At 38.0% G+C, this 26,978-nt stretch overlaps 1 protein-coding gene across 4 annotated transcripts in view; it reads right to left on the bottom strand.

Moving 5' to 3' along the window:
• Window positions 1-26,542, bottom strand: part of PRKD1 (protein kinase D1) — a 322,843-nt gene extending 296,301 nt beyond the window's left edge. For 2 of the 4 annotated variants that reach the window (XM_025442324.3, XM_025442322.3), the window contains exon 1: window positions 26,279-26,542. In XM_025442324.3, coding sequence (XP_025298109.1) covers window positions 26,279-26,542 — 264 coding nt within the window. Of the gene's footprint in view, window positions 1-26,038; window positions 26,148-26,278 lie in introns of those variants that run through there. The other 2 variants (XM_049113594.1, XM_049113595.1) reach the window with 2 other exon arrangements.
• Window positions 26,543-26,978: the final 436 nt, after the last annotated feature.

Here is a 26,978-nt window from a genome sequence, read left to right on the forward strand (position 1 = left end):
GAGCCACCCAGGGATCCCCCAAACACTAATTTGAAACGATAAATGTACCTGCCATGTTCAGTGCAGCATTATCTATCCTAGTCAGGATATGGAAAGAATCTAAGTATCCTTCAATGAATGAATGGATAAAGAAGACATAATATATATATATAGAATCTACATATACATACATATAAATAGAATACTACTCGGCCATAAAAAATAATGAAATCTTGCCATTTGTGACAATATGGATGGACCCTAAGAGTATTATGCTAAGTGAAATAAGAGAAAGACAAATACCATAAGATACCATTTACATGTGGAATCTAAAAAACAAAGCAAACAATCAAACAAAACAAAACAGAACTCAGATACAGAAAACAGAATAGCAGTTTCCAGGGGGTAGGGAGGCTGGAGGATGAGTTAAATGGGTAAAGGGGGCAAAAAGGTACAAACTTCCAGTTATAAATAATTAAGCATGAGGATATAATGTACAACATGGTCAATATAGTCAGTAATATTGTAGTCCACATTTGAAAATGCCAAGAGAGTAAATCTTAAAAGTCCTCATCATAAGAAAAAAAAATTTGTACCTCTGCATGGTGATAGATGATAACCAGACCTACTGTGATTATCATTTTGCACTGAATACAAATATTTCATATATAAATACTGAACCATTATGTTGGACACTTGAAATTAATATTAAATATCAATTATTCCTCAATGTTAAAAATATTAAAGAATAGAACATACATTGATGACATATGCTGTATCCCTAAGGCCAGACATAATTTTCAAAGCTAGGAAAAAATTGAACGTTTTTAAAATAATTTAGTAAGTTCTTTTCCTCAGCAGTACTCAATGTTCTTTGGTAAAAGATAAATTCTGACTACTAATTTTCAAGCAGTGGCAGTATTTCTTATATACTGAGATACTTTCCCAAAAATAATCTTGTATACTAATATAGAGCTATCTATGTTTCTTGAAATGTAAGGGAAATATAATGTATGTCATATATTATGCTATCCCTTTAAATTTAAAACAAGCTAAAAACTGAAGTGAATTTATCCTACAACTACTACTAGTTTCTTAATTTCAGAAATTTAAAAATTAAGTTTTTGTTATTCACTATATCTCCAAAGTTAGTAGTATATCCAATATTCCAATTCCGGATTTTGCAGACCTACATTTATGTGTAGTTCTGCACATTAGGACAAGAAAATTAGGGACTCTCTGAATAACGTTTACACAGGTACTCTGAGAGTATATGTAATGTATAATTAATATACAATAAATAAACATAGTACTATACATTTACTATAACCTAAATTTGAAATAGCTAAAAAAGACTATTTTTTTAAGAGATTCAGAGACTGGGGCACGTGGATGGCTCAGGTCATCATCCCAGAGTCTTGGGACTATGCCCTATGTTTCTTCCTCTTCTCCCCATTCCTGTTCTCTCTCAAATAAATAAAATCTTAAAAAAATAAAGATTAAAAAGATTTCATTACATTTTAGCTAATATGCCTAAGGAAGCCATGAAGTAGTCTGAGAGTTCCTCAGGGAGGGGCATGGTCTCTCTCTTCATTTTATATCAACCAGTCTATATATGCCTAGGGCAATGAAGTACATTACAAAATGTATACTGAATAAATGAATACCGTATTATTCAAATACTGGTGCTTCTGATGTATAAGTGTAAAATACATCACATTTCATCACTTCACTTAGCTATTAGATTTCTTAATTTAAGGTGAAGCACATCTTCAGTTCATCCATATCATTATACCTTCAATAACCAGATTGATAATTCTGATCAAATTAGAAGTCACTGTTATGACTATCCATGTTGGTCTTAACTGAAGTGGCTGAGAATTTGACTAAGTAGGCTCTAATGTCTAAATGATTTATATCAGTTGTGCCTATGAACTGGGTAAGCCTTCCTTTGCTACTTGGCACTGGCATTTTTAAATATTTTTTTTAAAACAAAAAGAAAATGAGATACATTTTAAAGAACAAATAAGTATTACGGACTTTTGTCTGGATGATAGTTTAAAGGACAGAAGGCAGAGAATATCTTTGTGGGCTGGCAAATTTTAATACTCATCCAGAAGGTTGAATTACAATATCTTGATCACTGGAGTGTTCTGAAGTTTAATTGATTAATATTTATGAAATGTTCAAAGTGCAAATTCTCATACTTGTGATGCAAATATGAAAATATTTATATCAAGGTTAGCACTTGCTATTTTTAATTCAATCTACAATTCACTAAGAATCAGCACAAGCACACACCAGTAGAATGCAGTTTACATCAAATAAATAAAGTATTTTCATAACACTGAATTTAGATATATTTGTAAATAAATTTAAACCTCTCTTCATGAGAATTGCTATTATATAAATCATTTGCCAGTTTTCAATTGTCAGAAAACCAGAGACTCAATTTCTTTAATACAATACTCCCTTAAACACAGAAAGGTTGTTTATGTAAAATAAGAATTGAACATTTAGTATTTTGCCCATTCAGGCCTAAATTATGACCTTCATAATGAATGCGATACAGGAGTCCATCAGAGCTTGCATGGACTGACCCGCTTAGCATGTGCAAAACACTGTGTGTTCTGTCGATGTCATCAACCCACAGGCTAACCTTATAATATAATTATTATGATGCCTAGTCATTTACTGTCCCTATCTTACAGAAAAGGTGCTTAGGATCTTAAGCAAACTGCCCAAAGTTACTCAGAAAACAAGTAAACCAGGCTTGTCCTGTAAACCATTCCCTGATAGCGTTCAGAACAAGAGCCAGGGTTAACAAAAACCCTTGGCTTTAGAAAAAGAAAAATCTTTATACTAACCTTGTTATAAAGCAGTTTAAAAGGTAAAGCATAAAAAGTCCATTAATTCTTGTTTTTTTTAAAGATTGTATTTATTTATTTTTAAATTAAAAAAATTTTTTTTTTTTATGATAGTCACAGAGAGAGAGAGAGAGAGAGAGAGAGAGAGAGGCAGAGACACAGGCAGAGGGAGAAGCAGGCTCCATGCACTGGGAGCCCGACGTGGGATTTGATCCTGGGTCTCCAGGATCGCGCCCTGGGCCAAAGGCAGGCGCCAAACCGCTGCGCCACCCAGGGATCCCTAAAGATTGTATTTATTGATTCATGAGAGACAGAGAGAGAGAGAGGCAGAGACACAGAGGGAGAAGCAGGCTCCATGTGCAAAGCCTGAAGTGGGACTCAGTTCCAGGACTCCAGGATCACACCCTGGGCTGAAAGCAGAAGCTCAACCGCTGAGCCACCCAGGCGTCCCAAAAGTCCATTAATTCTACGTTTCTATGTTTTTAACTCCACATTTATCATTTAATCAACTTACATTTGCATCTGATCCACAGTAACATGAAAATGCCAAACTATTTCGCTCGATCATACTACCTGCTATCTACACTGCTAGGCCCTTTTCAAAAAAATACTTCCTCAAGCCACTTTTCTTTTGATTCTTGCAACAACCACCCTTGTTAGGGATGTGGAACCTCAGCATTCAGAACACAGGAGACTCTATTTTAAAAAGTGATCACATCTTTTCCTTACTACTTTTATGATCATGCATATTATAAGAAATTTAGAAACATAAAAAGAAAATGGCAACATCAATTGTTTTATCCCAAACCAGAGATAATAACTATTAGGCTTTTGTTAATTTGTTTATATTCTGTCTTACTCGAAAAATCAAAAAGACAAACAAGGGTGAGGATAAAGGGGGAAGTAGGAACAAATTAAAATCCATGCTATGATGTCCTCTATACCCGCTCTTTTGGCCTCAGATTTGGCCCTGTCCTTTAGGACGGTAAACACAAAATAGAAAAATGTTAATTTTACCCAGTGAGATTAAAAGCATAGGAATGGCTCAGGAGGGAAACATGTATTCTTGAAATTAAAATTTAACAGGAAATTTTTCTACAGGTTCCTCATAAAGAAAACTGAACATTATAATGAACCATGTATTGGTCCTTACCCCAGACCCAAGTTTCATAGAATCTTCCTGTCTTACAAACCTAGAAATGGATTAATGGCATCACCACAAGTAATTCTGCATTTCACTAATGCAATGCCTTTTGACACACAACTTTTTAATATAACTTGATTCAGGAATGTACTTTAAAAGATCTAGACTAGATGGAGGGATAGATGCCCTTCAAGCAATTTCTATTTACAACCATTTCTCACATGAGCTACTACTAAGTAGCAAAGCATCAATATAATGTCTGGAGTAGAATTTTTCTTTGTTGCCAGTTGAACAGGGAACCACATGTCCTACCAGACAATAAAATAAAAATGTAAGAACACCTTCAAAGCCAAGCACCTAAATGCAAGGCATCCAACCTCAGAGAGTGTACTACTATATACCAGGATTCTCTCCAAAACTCATTCTGAAGACTTTCCAGAAATTGGATTAAAATAAATCTTAATATTTAGCTTCAAAACAATCCAGGGAGAAGTTGAAGAGGTAATGATTGGGGAGCAAAAAAGTTAATTAATGAAATTAGATGGCTATATTTTGATAATTACTGAAGCTGAGTGATGGGTATATAGAGTTCATAATTTAAAAAGTGAAAATGGGGATCCCTGGGTGGCGCAGTGGTTTGGCGCCTGCCTTTGGCCCAGGGCGCGATCCTGGAGACCCGGGATCGAATCCCACGTCAGGCTCCCGGTGCATGGAGCCTGCTTCTCCCTCTGCCTGTGTCTCTGCCTCTCTCTCTCTCTCTCTGTGACTATCATAAATAAATAAAAAAATAAATAAATAAATAAAATAAATAAATAAATAAAAAGTGAAAATGAAAATCTAATAGAGTATCCAACGAAAGCGTAACATTGTAAAGCACTAGTCTTAAAGTACTCATTGAGATAAACTATTTATGAGGATACCAAGAAACTTAAATATGCATATATATTTCACATGTTTTTATGAATACATGTTTAATATATTTTTGCAAGTACAAATATATGCATACATATATAATATGATTATTTCTTTTAAATCAATTATAAGCTTGAAATATTGACCAACATAACAAACTTTGATTTAGAAACGTTTATAGGTACCTGTCTTTATGGCAATAATTAACTAACAGGGTCGGTCTCCAGTCTGGGCTCCCTGTAACTCCAAATAATAAAATGTATCTATTTAAAAAGAATTTGTGTTCTCTAAAACAGGCATCTAGCTCATTCAAAAGAACTATCAAATGATTAAGAAACAAGCTAAAAGGAAAAGTGGCCAATTTTTTCAGATTTGTTAATCCATCTGGGAATATTTAAGACATTCTATACATATAGTCCTGGTAGTTTAGGACATAAACTTTGGAGCTTAGATGCCTAAATCTAAATCCTAACTCTGACATTGCCTATGTAATCCTTGACATTCTGTGCTCCAATTTCCTCCTATAAAATGAAGGTAAAAGTAGGTATCTACCTCTTGGGTAAATGAGTTCGTCAAGGAAGGCCCTTTAAAAGACTGGTATAAAATGGGTGATAAATGTTAGTTATCTTAAAGATAATCATCATCATCATGACTGTTATTTATATATTTTTTTTTAATTTTATTAATTTTTAATTAATAGAGACACACAGAGAGAGGCAGAGACACAGGCAGAGGGCAAAGCAGGCTTCATGCAGGGAGCCTGATGAGGGACTCGATCCCAGGTCTCCAGGATCACGCCCTGGGCTGAAGGTGGCGCTAAACTGCTGAGCCACCTGGGCTGCTCATTTTAACAGGCCTATCAGAAATTGATTCCTACTGATATTTATGCCAGTGGTCCCTTACTGGGCAGGTTCTGATAGAGCTGAAATGATCAGGGCTATATGCTGAGTTCAAACAAATTAGCTCATAATTGGTTCTTGTTCACAGATTCAAAGGCCAAGGTAAGATTGATAATACCTGAAAGCAATTTGCTATTATTCCTGATTTAAAAAGGTGGCACTAAAGAGTATCTAAATCCTGACTTTGCCTAGTATAAAATCATTGGCCTAAAATACCCAGACGTAGATTGTTAGTTGGAAATCAATTTGGACAAAAGATCAATAAATCAATAATTTGTAGAGAACACACAGTCACTTTTTTGAAGACAGTTTAATTGTACTCTGGGTCTGCCAGATGAGTGATGGCACTTCCTAAGTTGGTTTTCCAGGTGCACAACCACAATGATTGTGTGAGATGGATCCCCTAAAGATGAAAGAGTATTCCTTCATGTCATGGGAGTCAGAGAGAAAAATTCTTGGAGGGTAAAGGCAAAAAGGTCACACTACACCAGCAAGAGTTGTAATTTGGCCCAACTCCTAAAATTTAACCAAATTTCCCTCTAGGGACTCCAGTCTTCAATGTCCCTGCACCCCAAGGAATTTAGGGGAGAAGCTACGGTCAATGATCCAAATATAAACAGGAGGAATGTGAGTTTTTTAAGAGTAGGCATTTTAAGAGGATAATGCCTGGATAAAAGGTGCAGACTTTCAGCAGCTATTTGGCAGTGGAGAAAACTCACTGCATGGTGAAAATCCAAGCTGAGATAACTCCTGTTCTCACCAGATGTTTAGTTCTTTGTCAACTGTTAACAGGAAAGGTGGGGACCATCCTTGGAATAAGTAGCCTAGAAAGCAGAATAGTTTAAAATTTTTTTAAAAAATGGCTACAAAATTGCTACTGTTCCACCTTATATGGATGAGTGACATGGGGTTATCATCTCTTCTGGCTTGGCACCAAGGTCTGGGAGAAGCCCTCCCCAGGAGTGACCGTAGAGGTTATATGTAACTTCTGCCTTACAGCATGCAACTACCCAAAATAACAGTGGTTGTGTTCTTGGGAGTGACAGATTCCTCATCCAAGGACTGGATGTTATGTTAAAAAACAAAAGGGTTTCAGAAAATCAAATATGATACCCACCCAGCGGGATTTATGACTCTGGAGAAAATCAACTCATGAGGTTTTATCAGACATTTAAGAATATCCTAGGAGGTTTAAAACTGCATGAGAAAGTAAATCAGGAAGGAAAAAAAAATAGCAGGGCAGAAAATTTAAAACATATGAGGTGTAAATCTGGGTTGTCAAGAGCTAAAATTACCAAGAGGAGAAAATTAAAAGAATTCAGAAATGACTTTTTAAAAAAAATCCCAGAAAGTAAGATAAGAAACACAAACAAACATGCACATATAATTGCATATAAACATAATTTAATACCTGTAATCTACTATATAATAAAGAAGTATTGTAAGTATGAGTAAAATGATTTTCAAAAACAAACATTTTTAAATCTTTTAAAAAACTGAAATCTGACTTAAGAAATATAAAACAGTAATTGAGACATAAAAAGCAAAAAATTAAAATAACTAAGGTTAAGAATTGGTAGGAAACAAAGAAAAGGTAAATGTTTTTACATTGTAATCCTACTGACTCACATGAAAGCAGCCAAACTAGTGACTATTAACTATGAAAAAGTTCCTCACTGGGGGCCACTCTGCTGAATATTCCCTGTCAGCCCATTTCTCAAATTCACTTCATAAGCCAGTGGGAAGCAGAACAACAGCAAAGGGACTTCATTGGTTGAAGTTTGTCATTTCCTAATTTTTCCCCCCAAAACACTGTTCTTTGCTCTCCATCACCATCTCTCCTACCACTATATTTCATATATGAGGCTTTTTATTATTTCCATAATTATGTTCTTAAACTCTAGAAGAAAAGTAGGCTGAGGTTTTAAAAGGAAAACACTTGAGTGTCTTTCATATTTCAACTAGGTATCCACTAACAACCACAAAAGACTCCTGTTCCAAAGACTCAATTCAATTCAACAAATATTTATTCAGGCTCTATCATAAAATGTTTTCAGGAAGGAAGGCTTTCAGCTGGCTTTAAATCCTCAGCCCAGTTAGATGAGAAGAACACCAGTTCCTCTGAAAAGACTCAAATCCCAGGGTTTTGTGTTTGTGTGTTGCCTTAAATACAAGCCAACATTCTCCCCTAATTACCTCTTATTGCTCAAAACACTTCTAATGCACTTTTAAAAAACACTGATTTGAATAAAAATTATGGATCAAAGGTAAAAACAGCACTTCCTAGAAAGCAAATAGCCCAGATATAACAACAAAAACCAAAAACGTAATTTGCATCCACAGCTCTGCTTCTAGAAACTTCAGAGTAAATAATGGGACAAATCATTCTTTCCTATCATTCAGTGCAAGGCATTGTTGTAGATACCTGGGATATAAGAGTGGGGGTGGGGCAGAAACAAAGATTAGGGCCCAAAGGGTGCTTATGCCCTTAGGAGATTTACTAGAATTTACTGACTTCGCGTAATAAAGAAGTTCTGAAACTTGTGTGTAAATCAAAGTTTTCTCAACCAAAACATACTTTAAATTAACAAAGACAGCTCTACAGTATTTAATAAGCAATATAAAGGTTTCTTTTGCAAAAGAAAAAGCTTTGGGTGAAAAATGGACATAACAAGGATGACATCCACACTTACATATTTTTAAAAACTCTTTTTTTAATATATTTCAAGTTTCTAAAGGACACTATCAAGAAATGAATAAGAACAAAGTAGAGTGAAATTATACTTTTAAGAAATTATTTTATAGAATTTACTTTAAAATTTATAGAAATGTGGTCAGCCCCAGTGGCTCAGCGGTTTACCGCTGCCTTCAGCCCAGGGCGTGATCCTGGGATCCCAGGATCAAGTCGGGAATCGGGCTCCCTGCATGGAGCCTGCTTCTCTCTCTGCCTGTGTCTCTGCCTTTCTCTCTCTCTTTCATGAATAAATAAGTAAAATCTTCAAAAAAAAATTATAGAAATGTGTATTTCTCAAACTGCTCTTTAAAAGGTGAATTTGGTTATACAGAGAAATCATCAGACCCGTGCTTACTGAAAAAAGCAGGAAAATGGGAACCGTTAATTGTTTTTTAAATTTTATTATTTGTTCATTGTGAATTTGCTAGATATATTTCATATGCAGTCAACTCAATAATGGATTTAAGTGTTGGTTATTAAATGTAACAGTTTATTCTGCACCTTGTTGTTTTGCTTCACCTCATTTTTCTCTTTAAATACAGAGCAAAAAAAACCTCAAAACCTACGCATTTGCTTTTCAAACTGAAAAAAAGCAAAGAATCACTATAAAAGTATAATCCAAATATTAATCTTAAGAATATTAACAAGGATATCAAAATAGTAAAAGATAATGTTAATCTTAGGAAAATTAACAGACAAGTTCAAATAAAGTTTTATATATGTAAGTGGAAAAAATCTACCAAGGTATATGCATAAAGATGTTTAAAAACAAAACTGACTCTTAAATATCCAGGAGAAGGGAATAAGTGAAACATATTATGATAAATCTATTTATTAGTTCTATTCAAATATTAAAAAGTAGCATATGGGGGACCCTGGGTGCCTCAGTCAATTTGGCATCTTACTCTCAATTTTGGCTCAAGTCACAATTTCAGGGTCATGGGATCAAGCCCCACTTTGGGGCTCCACACGCACAGGGAGTCTGCTTGGGATTCTCCCTCTCCTTCTCCCTCTGCCTCTTCCCACACATGCTCTCTAAATAAACAAACAAACAAACAAACAAAATCTCTTTTTAAAAGTGGTGTTCTAGGCATTCTCTTATATTTACGGAGGAAGATATTGAATTAAAAGAACAATCTTACGAGCTGTGACTAGAAGATGTCAGTTAAAAGCCCAAGAGGCTGCTAGCAGTCAATCACACATATTTAATACCTGTAAGAATTATGTAGCCTTAAGAGAGAGAATATAAAAATGCAATAGTCCCTTAGGTTCAAACATGTTTCATGTAGATACAAAAGGGAATCACCTACCTTAGGACCTAAAGAAAATCAAAACCCAATCAAATGATCAATCTGGGTAGGAATGTGAGATTTTTTAGCACAGAGAAGTTATATATAAATTGATCACAGGGATGTAAGATACATGATTACCCTCTCTCCCTTTCTTGAAGTAACAGAATCACTGACAGAAACAGAGTTCTGTAGAACTGGTCTACATTGCCCACAAGAATCCAATCACTGCCCCAGCAAAAAGCACTGGGTTTATGCAACCTTAATCAAGCTAGTGAGATAACTGCAAAATTTATATGAGAAGGGAATTCCACAAAGTTTGAATTTGAGAAAAGTTTGAGAATCAAAACTATAATATTGATATTTTGTGCATATTATATGCATATAATTAAGCAATTAATTTTGGCTGATATGTTTAACTTGGAACATTTACAAACTTAAGCTTTACTATATTTGCATATTTATGTTTCATTTACTAGATGTATAAGAATTACTTAAAGACATAAAGCTTTATCACAATCAGGGGATTGCAATATTTAAAAGAAATAAAATATATTACATGTATAAATTCAACTTAAAGTGTTTGAAAGTATCTAAATAATTGGGTTTATAAAGACTAATAATTCTTCAAAGGTTCTTAAGTGTAACATAACATCTGTTTAGACTTAAAAAACTATAAACTAGAATAATTAATATCTTAACCTATAACTTTAAAAACTTGAATATCAAATTCTAAAACCAAAATAAATATTGGAAAAGCCTTTTCTTCATATAAAATTTACCCCCCAAAGGCACTGGACATTTTATATTTAAAAACTGACATAGTAAGATACAGTATCAAATTGTCAAGATGTGGAAACAACCTAAGTATCAACCAATGCAATGTCATGGAAGGATGAATGGATAAAGATGTGGAATGTATACAAAATGGAATATTACTCAGCCAAAAAAGAAGGAAATCTTGCCATTTGCAACAACATACATAGATCCTGAGCGTATTATGCTAAGTGAAATAAGTCAGAAAGGCTAATATCATATGATTTCACTTACATGTGGTATCAAACTAAACAAACTTCATCAATATAGAGAACAGATGTGGGTGATGATCAAAGGAAAAGGGATTGGAGGGTGAATAAAATGAGTAAATGGGGTCAATTGTATGGTGACAAAGGGTACCTAGACTTACTGTGGTGATTACTCTGTAATGAATGATAATATTGAATTATGTTGTACACCTGAAACTAGTTATGTTAATAACTAATATGTTATTCTACCTCAGAAATAAATTAATTAAAAGAGAAAAAAACTATATGTTTGTGATAGTTATAGTAAATATGGAGTAAAAAGTGTGAGTTTGGAGACTTTCTTTTCTCCTATCTTTACAAAGATTGATTAGGAAGAAACATACAAGAAAATGAAATATCTCAAAGAGATGATATCTGTACTCCCATGTTCATTGCAACATTATTCATAATAGCTAAGACATGGAAACAACCTAAATGCCCATCAGTTGAAAAAACAAAGAAAATGGGATAGATACACATGCATACATGCACACACACACAGAGGAATAATTTTCAGCCATAAAAAGGAAAGAAATCCTACCATTTGCAACAACGTGGAAGTTTCTTGAAAGTGTTACACTAAGTGAAATAAGTCAGAGGAAGACAAGTACTGTATGATTTCACTGCTAGGTGGAATTTTAAAAAGCTGAACTTATAGAAACAGAGAACAGAGTGGTAGTAGCCAGAAGTTGTGGGGTGGTTTGAAATGGAGAGATGTTGGTCAAAAGGCACACACTTCCAGTTATAAGATGAATAATTTCTGGGAAGGCAATGTAAAATATGGTAATTATAGTTAACAGTAATGTATTATATACTTGAAAGTTGCTACAAAAGGAGATTTTTTTTTTTTTTACAAAAGGAGATCTTAAATACTCTTTATTATTTAAAAAAATTTGCAATTATGTGAGGTAATGGATATGTTAAGGAATCTTATCGTGGTAAAAATTTTGCAACATATACAGGAACAAATCATCATATTGTATACCTCAAACTTACACAATGTTATGTGTTAATTATATTTCAACAAAGTCAGGGAAAAAAACTAGAAAAAAACATAATATCAAATTAAAAGATCAAATAAAACCATATAGGAGTTATGATGCACATATTCACTTGTAGAAAAAAATCTGATATTTACTAAAGTATTTTAAATCTGGGTAGTATGATCCATTTGGGGGCTTACTTGAATGTCTCACCTTTTCTCCAATGAATGTGGCATATTAATTTTCTGTTACTGCTATAACAAACAACCACAAACCTAGTGGCTTTTAACAACATAAACTCACTCTCACCTAGTTCTGGAGATCAGAAGTCCAAAATCAGTTTCCCTGGGCTAAATTTAAGGTGTGGTTCCTTCTGAGGCTCTAGAGGAAAATCACTTTTCTTGTCTTTTTAGGCTCTGAGTTTTCAGCTTTGACTATATTTCTTGCTTCCTAACCCCTTCCTTGCACCACTCCAACCTTTTGTTTCTGTGGTCACATCTCTTATCACTACTATCCTGTAACCGCCCCACCCCTGTTTCCCTCGTATTTGGACCCCAGCATTATTTGGCTCTCGGCCCATTTCCTCCATCTCCAAAGTCAGCAACAAGGGATAGAGTCTCTCTCATGGTTAGAATCTCTCCTGCTTCTCAGTCTCATCTGTCTGATCTCACCTGGAAGACTCACCACTCTTAAAGACTCATGTGATAGGATTGGGCTCACCCAGTTAATGCAGGATAATCTGTTTCCAAATCCTTAACTTAATCACATCTGCAAAGTCCCCTTTGCCTTAACATTCACAAATTCCAGGGACTAGAACATGGACATCTTTGAGGGTCAATAATGGTTGAGCCTGTCACACATGGCAATTTTGTAATTTTCAAAATAAAAGAAAAATAAGTAATTGATGTGTAAAAGTTACCATTTTTCATGTGGGGAAATCTAAACAGAAAATATTATACAAAATCAAGTTCCTTTTCAAGTGGCTAGGACCCACTGACTTGCATTATTTTTCAGGAGCCAGAATCTTCAACATTATAATTTCTGAACCTATAATTCTTAATATTACTTCAACAACGTATTTATCAACAGAAACCAAGTGAAGAGTAATAGCTATAACATGTATTTGCTTCATTCAGTCTATGCCGGCACATCTTAAGAAAGCATAAGCTACAGCCTACATATTGTTACCATGGGACACTACAATGTCCAAAATCTTATCTCCCTTATTTGCCTGTTTTTTAAATAGAAAACAAGTTTTCTAAGTAATCAAGAGCATTTTATACGAATTTTTTTTTTTTTGGCTAACCATATTATTTCCTCCAGCACACAGAATATAATAAAGTACAACTCGAAACTATGATAATGTCATCCTTCTGCATAGAAGTCAGTGTATTTTGCCTTTGTGATGGTTGCCATAGGTGCTGAAGCTTCAAGGCAGGCCTTTCCTGTTTACCTATTTGAAATAATAAAGGTAGTATGAACTACCAAAATAAGTAAAATTATTTGTCATTTGACACAATAAACATGAACATGCCTATTATAGTATTTTGATTTACACTGGTTGGAGAAAGTAGACTTAAAACTACTTTAGAGACTACATTCAAGGTTAGATCTAATTAACTAGTTAATGAAACCAATTCTAAATGTTCATTGTCTATTCATCTTTAAGTTCTACAAAAACAGGGGATAACATTCTAACCAAAGGTTTATGCTTGGTTTTGTTTTTAGCTTAAGATTTCATTTAGAAAATTACTCAAAATGACATGGTCGATATATATAACCTGATGACTCTTTCCATAAAATAAATTCTAGGTGTAAGCTTTGCTTTTATCCTTAAATATACAAGGATTTTTGGCCAAAAGACAATAAAATGTCTTCCCTAAGGAAGATTTTTCTTTCTGTTTTTGCTTACTGTTTATTTTTAACTTAAAACTTCATAGTTTTTATTGTTGAACATATACTCAAAAGGAATTCTAGGACAACAGACATAATAAACTGGAAGGTTCTGGACAAGTGGGTATATGGTACTTAACATAGTGTACTAGTTCAGATCCACTCTACCGGTCCATTCTCACTATCTGTTCACTTTTGTCCCCCATTCTTCCCAAAGAATTGAATACAAGCAAATATCATGCAAGATCTAGTCCTTTATTCTTTGTAAATCTATTCAAGCTATTGGGTATACTTAATTATTCTAAAGATCTACATCCCAGGGTGACAACAGCTCATCCCACAGCAATAGATGAAATTAATATCTGTCTTAGGGAAGGACATAGAGCCTTCCTGTCTAGGAGCTACTCTAAAGCTAATCAAGTATTTCCAGCACTAGTCGTTTAGTAGAGTGCTGCAAGAGTTCTAAATCTATCAAAAAGAGGCAACATTTCAGTCACCCTTCTTATCTATTAGGAATAAATACTATATGCTTCCAAGTAGTTGTGCAGGGTAGGAACCCTTAGAATTTAACTGAATTATCAATATACTTTAGATTAAATCATATCTAGCTATGTATGAAGCTACAGTTTTGTAAAGCCTAAAGACAGTACAATTAGTCTGCAAAGGAAGTACTGGCCTTAGCCCTGTACACAAGCAAAGCAAAGGAATGCAAGGCAAGTCACAATTTGGAATAGCCAGCAGTATTTAATAGTAAGAAAACCTCTATATGGCCTGTGATTGATCATGCACAAGTGGGAGTAAGTTTACCTTAGGGTGTGTTCATTCATAAGGGACCAAAAATAAGAAAATACATAAAATTTATAAAAAGAGAAAATGTATCTGCAAAGCATGATCCTTATCATATGGGCAAACCAAATACCTCTCAAATGAAAAGCAACCACTGACAGGCACTTTTTAAAAATATTTTACTTATTTATTTGACAGAGAGAGCAAGCACACACACACAAGCAGGGGGAGCAGGAGAGGGAAGGGAGAAGCAGGCTCCCCACTGAGTAGGGAGCCTAATGCCAGGCTTGATCCCAGAATCCTGGGATCATGACCCAAGTCAAAAGGCAGATGTTTAACCAAATGAGCCACCCAGGTGTCCCTAAAAGGCACTTTTCTTAAGGCCTTTAGTTTTTTCTCAGAATCTTCTCAGAAGCAATGTAGTAAAGAAATGATTCATTGATTTACACTGGTAGCTAAGATTGTTTATATCCACAAGTCTTGGGGCACACTGATCAATACATGGTCTTATTACACAATTGCTTCTTCCAAGACATCTCTGTGTCCGTATCTCCTGGAAAGAAGTATTGTGAACCAAGGTAGGCCAATATAATCACACAAGTTAATTAACTTCTTTGAAAAACAACAGTGGTGTCTGGGAATTTAAAGATGGGTAAGGAATGACTATCCCCACACCTTACTGGAATATAATAAGAACAAACTCCAAACCAAATTCTGCTACCCCACTTTAAAAAAAAATAAGGGATATTAACTCCTCAAGGGTAAGGTATGCCTCTAAAATATTTTGGGCAATCAGATATCTGCAATGGCCCAATATTCCCAGTGAGGGTAAATCTTTAATGTTCCTTACATTAATTATCAGTACCAGGGAGGTGGGGTGAGGTGATAATCTTGCCACCAATAAGAGAAGCATTGTAGTGGTGGCCTCAAGAGTGACTATATTTTCAGCTGACTATGAAGTGGGATTTGAATTCCAGATGAGGGAATCCTTCCAAACTAAGGAATTATTTAAGTACACAAATAATATCCCACTGTCAAAGCTGAAGTGTCTTTAAGTAAATTTCAGCCAAATAATAGGAAATTTAACATTTCCCCCTCTCCCATGCTCTGATAATTCCAAACTCTCTGTACAGATCTATGGCCATCCCAGCCCTCTCTGCTCTTAGGATTAGCTATAGTGACGTGAATAATATATTGGGGGGTTGCTTTCTACTTAGTAGCCATGTGATTTGGGCCAAATAATTTTAGCCTCCCCTGGTTTCCTTATCCTTAAAGTAGAACATATCTATCACAAAGGGCTACAGTGAAAATCAGAGATGACAAATGAAAAGAAGCCAAGATACAGGTAGGCACACAGAGTACACGTCAGGAAGGTTTTGTTCCTGGAGGCTCCCCTCTGTCGACCATTGTTATCATGAGGCCCATGACCTTACAGAGCATGACCCAATGCTCCCGGAACAAGCTCTTCCTAAAATCCTCTCATCAAATCATCCTGAAGTTGCTCCTTGAACCTCTCATCTGTAACACTGTGAAACCTTCCAAGGAGAATGGCTCGGCTTGTAACAAGCCACCTCTAGCCCTCTCCCTACTGCTACACATGAGTTACATGGTGGGGCCATTCCTGCTAACTCAAACCACAGGAGGTCAGAGATTCGCTGTCACTGTCCTCTTCTGCCCTCTGGTGCCATAGTCTCATAATCCCAAACACCTCGCCTACGATAGCCAGCTCACGTCTATTCATCACCACTGATCTGAAGCCAACAACAAAGCCTAATTGCCATCCCACCAACCCACCACTTCCCCAACTCTTCTCAGCTATCGACAAGAGCAAAAGCTATAGCTGTTTGCCTTAAACCATTGCTTTTGGTCAAAGGGCCTTGAGTCCTACTGTTACTGTTGGGGGGTTTTTTTGGCTTTTTTTTTTTTTTTTGGCTTTTTTTTTTTTTTTAAGATTTTATTTATTTACTTGACAGAGTGAAAGAGAGCACAAGTCAGGGCAGGGGGTGGCGGGAGTGGTTAGGGAGAAGCAGACTCCTCACTGAGCAGGGAACCCTATACAGGACTTCACCTCAGGACCCTGAGATCATAACCTGAGCCGAAGGCAGATGCTTAACCAACTAAGCCACCCAGGTGCACTATTGTTACTGTTCTGAAGGTCTAACTGGACTAATCAATCTCTAAATAATTACAATCCTGCAAGTCACATACATTCTTATTTGCAGCTTTCCATATCCAGGATGCAGACCAAATCTTTCAGAGACTCTGAGTGCAAAAAACTATACAAGTGGTTTTTCAAGCCCAGCAGACTTCACTTTTCCATAAAATGAGAAATATTCTCCTAACCCACCCTAATAATCTGTTTTATTTGATAAGGAAATCACCCTTAGGTGTCTTCAAATTCCTCCTAATTCCTATACTAAATGCTCTGGAGCCCTTAAGTATGAAGGCTGGCCATCATACTCCAGTAATCTGAGAAGGTTTGAGCTTCATAAGAACTCCTGATCCTACCTAAGACAGTTTGCCAGACCACAGGCCTACTGCAGTTTCTCAAAACCGGAGTTAAAAAATGGAAAAAACAAAATGATCATGTATAATTGACAAAAAGGTTGAGACACACTATCATGAATATCTGACCTGGCCTAATTCAATCAATTAGGTTCTTTGAAACTTAATTCAAGCACCTGCACTAGAATTGAATCCCTGGTGTCTCTACTCTGGCTATAGTTATCCCTTCAAAAGCTAATAATAGTTCCATAATTATCCACTAATTATTATATACTTAGTATGACGTATTTAGACAACCTAGGAAAAGGTTTGATTCTTTTGGTATTTTCAACACTGACAGCTTAAAAATCTTTATTAAGACTTTAACCTATTGGTTTAATCTTTACGAATGATTCATGGAAAATATTTTGCTTCTTAAGAAAATCTGAAATTTACATCAATATAAAACTAGCTGAATAAAGTTCTAGCAAAAAAAATTCACTTTAAGTCAACTTAAAACATTTGCGAAAAATACACGAAAAAAAGTAAACTGATTTAATGGTATGTGGACTTCATATTTGAATAAATTGTTTTATTTGATTTGAAAATATGCTTTTTCCTATGATATATCTTATCAAATTAAACTTTGATTATATTTAGAGTCTTTTTATCTCATTGTTTACAAAAAAGGAAAGAGACTCATATCTTTATTTCACATATTGAATACTTTTAATTGAATTTTAATTGTATTATTTTTGTAACAAAACTTGTACACTGAAGCAAGTTTCAACTGCTCAAAGTATGGCATTTCTACAACAATCTGAACAAACAAAAGGTACATATAATTTTTTTTTTAGATTTTATTTATTTATTCATGACAGAGAGAGAGAAAGAGAGAGGCAGAGAAACAGACAGAGGGAGAAGCAGGCTCCATGCAGGGAGCCCGACATGGGACTCAATCCCAGGACTCGAGGATCACGCCCTGGGCCAAAGGCAGGCGCCAAACCGCTGAGCCACCCAGGGATCCCCCATATAATTTTTTTTTAACAAATTGAGTTAGAATAACTTCCTGCTAATAAAAACTATGTTTCTTAATAAAAGAAAAATGTGTTTTTCTATAGACCTTAGAATATCAGTAATACCATTTAGTAGGCACACGGATATCTTCTGCTCAATATATTGATTGTACATTCATATTTTTCATTTATTTGATCGTATATATGTGAATAAAGCTGGCTGCTGACAATTAGGGAGAGTGGAAATTAGAATTTTTAAATATTATGCCTAAATACAAGCAGTAAGTTCAACAAATTCCTCATCAACCAGTGGCTTGGTCAGAATAAAAGCCAATGAACCAGTGAAGGGTACATATTTCCCCTCTTTCACCAAAGTAAGTTGAACAAAATTCCTGCATGATTGAATATTTGCCAACATTGCTAAGCTGCTGTATCAACTATCCAGCTTGAGCCAAATAAAACCTTTTTACAACTTTGAAAGAAACTTCTACACAGGAAACTGCAAATTTTGACAGGCGAAATTGTGTCTTAATATGTGGTGTTTTTATACGAATTCTTACCTTTATGACTATCTAAAATTCATAATATTCCATAATGGCTACAGTGCTCAGGTAATCAAAGGCTTTATTTACTTATCTCTTTTCTGTGTGAGACTAGAAAGACGGAGTAAGAGACAGCAAAATGTAGGTTTCTCTGCTACCAAGTAGCTTCAAATGGTGCTGTCATTATTGGTTTTTAATGGTACAAAATACTTGGTTGACAGTATCAAAGAAATTCCTGGGGGAAATTTCACATATTCTTGTAGATGGAAAAAAAAATTGCTCATACATGTGAGCAAAATAGCCATTTTTTCTGTATCTAATTTTTTTTTAAAGACTTGTCTATTTTAGAGAGAAAGAGAACACAAGCATGTGAGCAGCGGGAAGGAGGAGAGAGAGAGAAAAGCAGACTCCCCACTGAGCACAGAGCTTGATCTTATGACCTGGAGCAGAAATCAAGAGTCAGACTCTTAACTGAATGAGCCACTCAGGTACCCCCTCTAATTTCTAACAATACAGAAAAACTGATGCACTTTTTTTCTTGTTCTTTTGTGTCCTAACATATCCCAATTAAGAAAAGTTTTAAGAAACTGAAATCTCATTTTGAAAACCTCTCTAGAATAATGCTGAGAAATAAAAGTTAAACACAGTCTTTCAAAACACCCCCACCATTTTTTAATCTCTATTTCCACACTTGGGTTTAGATCTTTCAGAAGAATCAAAGTGACTATAGAAGGTCAAAGATCAAAGATATTAGTTATCCCCAACTCAGAAAAGCAAAGCAAATATAAAAATAAAACCAAGAACTTCATGTTATTATCAACTCCTATGAACTGCATTCTATTCACCTCTAATCTGGATCCAGCCCTGCTATCTTGATCATCCTAGTTTCTTGATATAGCTCAAGAGCTTATTCAGTGATTCCAATCTAAATCACATCACACATACAGGTTTCATGTAATTATCTCTTCTATTCTTCTTTAAAAGATGGATGGATACTTACGGATTGTGGTTGTCTAAAGGTTTTATAATGGGGCATAGACTTCAATAAGAGGTAAGTGGTAATTAGTGAAAAGATCTGAAAAAGACTTGTGATTGGCTCTGCACAACTGCTAACACAGTTGTTTCCCAGTAAAAATGCTTCTCATCCCCAAATCACACTTCAGCATGTGTGCAAACAACTATGATATATGAGCTATTCATCAGATGTAACAACTTAGCAAACCACCCCTAGATGCTTAGTATGCTAATAAAATACCATCTCCCAAAGTCATTTCCAAGTGCTTTCCTCCTCATTTCAAAGGTAGATTTGCAAAGGAACTTTTGATTTCAATCTTTAGGACCAGATTTGAGAATCATTATGTTGTCAAATATTGTACTCTTACCTATTTTATTTTCCTTTTTATCAAATGAAATATCATTGAAATTACACTTGTAGCTGAAAAGGAATTAAATCAATTTATCAAAAAATAATAAAAAGCCATGAAGAAGTGCTGTACCTTTATCAGCATATGTTTTGCATTTAGCAATAATCAAATTACTCCTTGAGGAATTCTGAGAGGTTGAAATTCAAGAAGCAGTTTCAAACAACTACCCCTAAGATTTGCCCTATCACAGAGAACAAACATAATTTATCTAGGCCTTACAGTCATACCGCTTTTTTTAATAGTACAATTTTATTTATATGTTGACATAAGAATAAAATAATAAAGTACACATTTCTTTTGCTAGAAAGACAGTATGTGAGTTTGTAAAGCCTCAGAATATCAATAATCCTATTTATTATACACCTATTTGCCAGGCAGTATATTTAATCCTTTAGACATATTATCCTTAATCTTCAAAATCATCTTAGATAAGTCACAACTATGCATTCACAGGCTTATAAATTTGTTTGTACTGTCCAGTAAGGCCATTAAAAGTCATTCATGCATAAACTGGTAAAGACCTATATAACATCGCCTCACAAAATAAAGAGTAATAATAATTACTAAATAAAGTTTTAAATCCCCCTTAATAGCTGTGATAAGAGTCTGTTGATACAGACCAACACAGCTATCAAACATGGGTCAAATTTTCAAACTTTACTAACAATTTTCAAGCCCCATACCTAACCCCAACCCCTACTCCTACATACATACATGCACACTATAGATTTCACAGAAAATCTTTCAAATTTCTCTCAGTCCTGGATCTAAAAGCCCAAATTAATTTATATATTTGTCAAAATAGCCAATCATCCAATTCTTAGAATATTTTCTAGAATATAGACTATTTTAGAGAATTCTCCTTGTGGGTCCCTGGCTGGCTCAGTGAGAAGAATATATGACTCTTGATCTTGGGGTTGTGAGGCCAAGCCCCACATTGGGCACAGAGATTGCTTATATAATTTTTTTTAAAAAACGGTTATTATTCTTGTAAAATTTTTGTATTGTAGATACTTATAAATAGCATAAACCTGGTACACCTATAAGGTTTTCAGTTCTGCACACTGATAGAAAATATAAAACAAAGTTTCCCTTTGGATTATGAGCTATAAAATGAGGCCCCACTTTTTGCAGCCTACAATACAACATGTAAAACAATACTTCACCATCCAGAGGCTATATTTGATAAAGTAGGCTTTTAAAAATATGTTCCAAAACACACTTAAATACTTAGATAATAAACTACTATGTATATACGTAAATATTGCATATATATAGTGCATGTCCATTACACAGATAAAAAAACATAATCCCATTATACTACCAAGCTTGAAATTATAATTTAAACATACAGTAGTAAAGTTATATTAAGCACTTCATGAAATGACAACTTCTGTACTTCATCATTAAATCAGAAATCAACTGACATACAATAATGACAAACATAAAATCTGAGTACAAAGTATACAGCATACTGTATACTAAGACCCAAACACCATCATTAGCTTAAAAGGATTTTGTTGTTCCACGTATGTTGGGCTGGTCAAGCAATTAACTACTCCTAGCTTAACCTGCAGCAGTAGAGTAGCTAAAATTGCAATAAAGGTAAAAATGACACTACAACTGTTAAGAGAACAATTTACAATTAAGAAAGTGAAACATTATAAGTATAGTAAAATTGCTCTCAAGCCAAGGTACCAGCCTTTCTTTCTTTCTTTCTTTCTTTTTTTTAAGATTTTATTCATTTATTCATGAGAGACACAGAGAGAGAGGGAGAAGGAGAGACACAGGCAGAGGGAGAAGCAGGCTCCATGCAGGGAGCCCCATGTGGGACTCGATCCTGGGACTCCAGGTCACGCCCCGGCCCGAAGGCAGCGCTAAACCGCTGAGCCACCTGGGCTGCCTGGTACCAGCCTTTCTTATTCCTTTAGTGAGCTATCTTCTATAAAATCTCACTCTTTAGTTTCTCTGGTCAGTTACATGACTGTGTAAGCTGAAACTATACGCCAGGAGTCTTACTGATGTTATTACTTCATTTTAGTAAATTCAAAAGGGAAATAGGAGTCATCTTTCTAATAATATTACAACCAAAATGAATGGACAGATAGTCATATTAATTGCAACTCGCATCCCTAAATTAATACTGCTTGTTTTTAAAAAGTGTATGTGTGTGTAGACAGATCGACAAGTAGATCACATACTATTAAGCCAAACTAATTCTTCCTTTGGAATACTGTTCCTTGCCTCAAAACAATTCATTCTTAGTCTATAAATTCAAGGTTCCTTTGATAGTAGAAACAGTGTTTCAAAGAGAAGTCAATTACTGGTTTTTTTAGCCTTTCAGAAAACAATCATCATCTATACTAACAGAATGTACCCCTTTATACACAACCAGCCTTCAAGGTTACATGCTTATGAACTAAAGAAATAAGCATAATATAAGTAAAAAGGCTAATAGTTCCAAAAAAAGGAATAACATCTCATATATTTAACATTGTTACATACAGAAAAGCAAGACTACAATTTTGACCTAAACTAAAAGATAGAAGAAATAATTATTTAGCTATATAATTTAGTACATACTTGGGGTACATTTATCTTAAGATGCTAAATTACTATCAAAGTTTTTCAAGTACAAATGCCTGCCACTTTCCAAACCTACATAATCAAAGAAAAACAATACTCTAAATTCTAAAGAATAATAATAATAACCTGCAAATGAGTTTCTCGGGGACAAGATCTCTCTTCTTCAACCCTATACACCTCAGTTGCACAGCCCATAAGAAATGTCCCCTTAATGTTGCTGAAATAAAGTGAATTGTCATCTAATACTTCCAAAGATCTAAGCTAGTCTGATCTCTGTTAATATGAGTATTTAGGGGGATCCCTGGGTGGCGCAGCGGTTTGGCGCCTGCCTTTGGCCCGGGGCGCGATCCTGGAGACCCGGGATCGAATCCCACGTCAGGCTCCTGGCATGGAGCCTGCTTCTCCCTCTGCCTGTGTCTCTGCCTCTCCCTCTCTCTCTCTCTCTGTGACTATCATAAATAAATAAAAATATTTAAAAAATATGAGTATTTAGGGAACTCTCAGGCAAATCCTATGAAACCCTTTTTCAAAAAGTTCATGAGGGATCCCTGGGTGGCGCAGCGGTTTAGCGCCTGCCTTTGGCCCAGGGCGTGATCCTGGAGACCCGGGACTGAATCCCACGTCAGGCTCCCGGTGCATGGAGCCTGCTTCTCCCTCTGCCTATGTCTCTGCCTCTCTCTCTCTCTCTGTGTGTGACTCATAAATAAATAAAAATAAAAAGTTCATGAAACAATGAATGTGGAGGGCTTGGAAAATCAGAACCTTCTGCTGTAAGCTAGACATGACTCTAAGGCTACATCATAAATTGTAAATGACTTCAAACTCTCAGCTCTCACCTAAAACATTAGTTTCCCTTCCTCTCTCTCTTTTTCCCTCTTGTCATCCTTCTTCATGGTTGATACCTTCAGCAAGTACTTAAGAGAACCTGAAATAAGGGACAAAAGCCTCCTCCCGTTTCCTTAATTCAGTACTACTGACCCTGTCCACCATATCCACTCTCACAAAGCAGAAGAGATCCTTGCTATCCTGTGATGGACATTTAGTTCTCTTCATCTCGTTTCTGCCTCGGGTGATAATGTATCTCAAGACAGATGACAGAAGACAGACAGATGGAAATTCTTCTGCCGAGACCCACCATCCAGCAAATATTTATACAAATAACCCACAAATCTGCATCTCTAAATCCAATTCTTTGTCATAACCTCTAAAGAAAAAAAAAATTACGAGATAGTTCTTTACCTTGGCTACCTCAAGCCTTTAAACTTCTCAAACTCTTCTTTCAGAAAGAGAACAAGGGTAAATACAAAAGGAAGGGGTTCCTCATTATAAATCAGCCACCAAGGCTGAGGATTTTCCCTTTTCAGTACTTTTCCAGGTCTCTCCCCAGAGTGTTGGTTCAGGTCTCAAGTAGCTCATGACTGAACTCGTTTTCTTTCTACCATAACATTTTTGGCATTCAAAAACATCTTCCCACAGAGCAAATCCATCTTTCAGATGTTCTTGGTTTGATATCTCTATATGGAAGATTACTGAGTCTTCTAATAATTTGAGATCTTTTCAGTTGTACTTTCTATAAATACCCTACTCACCACCCTCAGGCCTACTGCAATCCGCAGGTGCTTGGAGACTCTCTCCTTCAGTACTTCTACCGGGCCCTTCATATAACATCCCTCTTGGTAGCTACTGAGACAACTGCAGTTCACTTTCGATTCAAAATCCCAATCCCCAAAACTCCTGAACCACTAATGTTTCTCCCCATCCCAACCTCCATCAACAGGTGTGATCGTGTGTGTGTGTGTGTGTGTGTTTCAGCTGGTCAAAAACAGCCTGTCCATATTAATCTAACTCAATTTGGATATTCCTTGTAACTCTATCACTTGCTGTAGAATTTAGGTACATTAAAATTCTACACAATTGCATTAGCTTTTTTTTTTTCCAAGACTTTATTTATTCATGAGATACACAGAGAGAGAGGGGGAGGGGGCAGAGGCACAGGCAGAGGGAGAAGCAGGCTCCATGCAGGGAGCCCGATGTGGGACTGGATCCCGGGTCTCCAGGATCACGCTCTGGGCTGAAGACGGTGCTAAACTGCTGAGCCACCCAGGCTCCCCTGCATTTGCTTTTTGAGAAAGTTTACTATACACTGTATTTACACTTATCCAGTAATACTCTTTAATCAACTGGTTTTGCACCCTAATAGAGATTTGTAGGCAATTTCCACTCAGGGAACACGTTTCGGTGCCTAGGAAAGCGTTCACGTTCACCTGCAACAAATATTTCATAATATTGATGAGGAGGCACATGATGGGCCTTATACTAGAATTCAAGAGAATTTGTCATTTACATGGAAGGTGAAAGAGATGGAGAGTCATATGCAATAGAAAATGTCACCACATTCAATAACCTAAAAACGTTTGACCCTCACTACTGCCTTGGCTGAGCCTTCAGAACTTTTACAAACTCCCTAGATTACTGATTCTTCCCTGGGGCTTTTCCCTGTATCCCTGTGCTTGATGCCACAACCAACAACACTTGGATTTAGCAAGCTCTGCTTCAAATACCTTAAAGAAAACATTCATGATTATTTAAGTGACTTTCATAAGGCAAGTACTAGCCAGGCCTCCAGGGCTGAAATTCAGCACCTTTAGAGACCTCTGTCCCCACCCCCCTAACCCTGCCTGTTTATACTGAGAACCCTGGCGCCACGGCCTCCTCTCCTTCACACTCTTATCGCCTCTTTCCGTGCAGCATCACCCAGGATGGCTACGGAAACAACCTGAAATTCACAACAGCCCTATAAACAGTGGTGGGCGTCGGGGGGGGGGGCGGATGGGGGGGTGTCTCCTCCCTGGGTGGCCTGGCCCGGGGTAATGGCCCTTTTTCCAACCTGCCTTTTTGGGACCGCTGTCCAGAGACCCACAGCCTCCAGCTTAAGGGCACAGCCAGCCCTGGGGTGCTCCTGGCAGTGCCCCCACCTTTTATGTGTCTGTGCCTGCACTTCAGTGCCCCACTATCAGTGCCTCGGGGCTGAAAAATGTGCTTTCCCGTCCACACAAAGGTCGGACGAAAGAACCACAAGGAGGTGAGTGGTTGTGGTCCGGCCCGTTGTTTTCACAGCTGGCTGAGTCAGTCAGCCCCCTCTTAAAAGGTAATTTGACAGGTGAGAAATTCCTCATCTCTAGACGGTTCCAGGGACTCCTCAGCACCGGTCTGAGCTGGGAGAGGGGCCTGAAGAGGAGGGGAGTGGTGCTGGAATCGTGGGGAGCGTGTCCCGGGGGAGAACTCCGGTTGGGGAAGGAGGATCCCGGCGCCAGGAACGTGCCGGTCCGGGGTCCGGGGTCCGGGGTCCGGGGTCCGGGGTCCCGGGGCGGGGGGGCGGGGAGCCGGGCGCCGGGAGCAGGGAGAGGCGCTGAAGGAAACGGGGCAAGCGACATACCTGGAAACGTCCTGGGAGGAACGGGAACGGATGGGTAAGGAGGCGGCGGGGCGCGGAGAGGTGGGGCAAGGGGGGACCCGGCCGCAGGGACCGCGGCGCCTCGGGTGCCGGCGTCCGGCCTCGGCCGCTGCCAGAGCTTCCAGGGCGCCGGCGGGGCTGGCTCGCGGCCGGGCCCCGGGCGGGGAAGTCGGCGCGGCGAGGGGCGCCGGGACGGGCAGCGCCCCCTGTGCGGCGCCTTACCTTCTGGTCGACGATGGAGCAAGCCATCTCGCGGACGTGCGCCAGGCTGTAGTCCCCGGACGAGTCCTGCAGCAGCAGCACCGGCTCGCGGCTCAGGCCGATCTGCAGATGGAACGAGACGCCCCCGGCCGGGGCCGCGGCGGGAGCCAGGAAGGGCGCGGGCCCCGGCCCGGACCCCGGCACCAGCGCGGCCGCCGCCGCCGCCGCCGCCGCCGCCGCGGGCAGCAGCGGGCTGGGCGGCCGCAGGGCCGGAGGGGCGCTCATGCTCGGCGGGCGCGGGCGGGGGCGCGGGCGGGGCGCGGGCGGGGGCGCGGGGCCGGCGGCCGAGGGCGGGCGTCGGCGGAGCGGCGGCCGAAAAGTTTTGCTGCCGCGGAGCCGGGAGCCGCTTTCCCCAGGAGCCGAGGCGGAGAATAAAAACTTTCCGGAAAAGTCCCCGCGCGGGGGGAGGGCGAGAGGATGGGGCGCGGGAGGGGCGCGGGGGAGGGGCAATGGCCGAGGCGGGAGAGGACTGCGCCGCCGGGAGCGAGGGCGCCGCTCGGGGGAGGCGCCGCCGGGGAGCAGCCGGCCGGCGCGCTCGGGGCCCGGGGCGGCGGGGCGGCGGGGCCGGGCGCCGGGCGGGGCGCAAGGGGGCCTGGAGGCGGAGACAGCCCCGGCGGGCGGCGGGCGGCTGGAGCGGCTGGAGCTGCTGGAGCGGTGGCCG

This window comes from Canis lupus, chromosome 8 (genome assembly GCF_003254725.2).
Source record: "Canis lupus dingo isolate Sandy chromosome 8, ASM325472v2, whole genome shotgun sequence".
Lineage (NCBI taxonomy): Eukaryota > Metazoa > Chordata > Mammalia > Carnivora > Canidae > Canis > Canis lupus.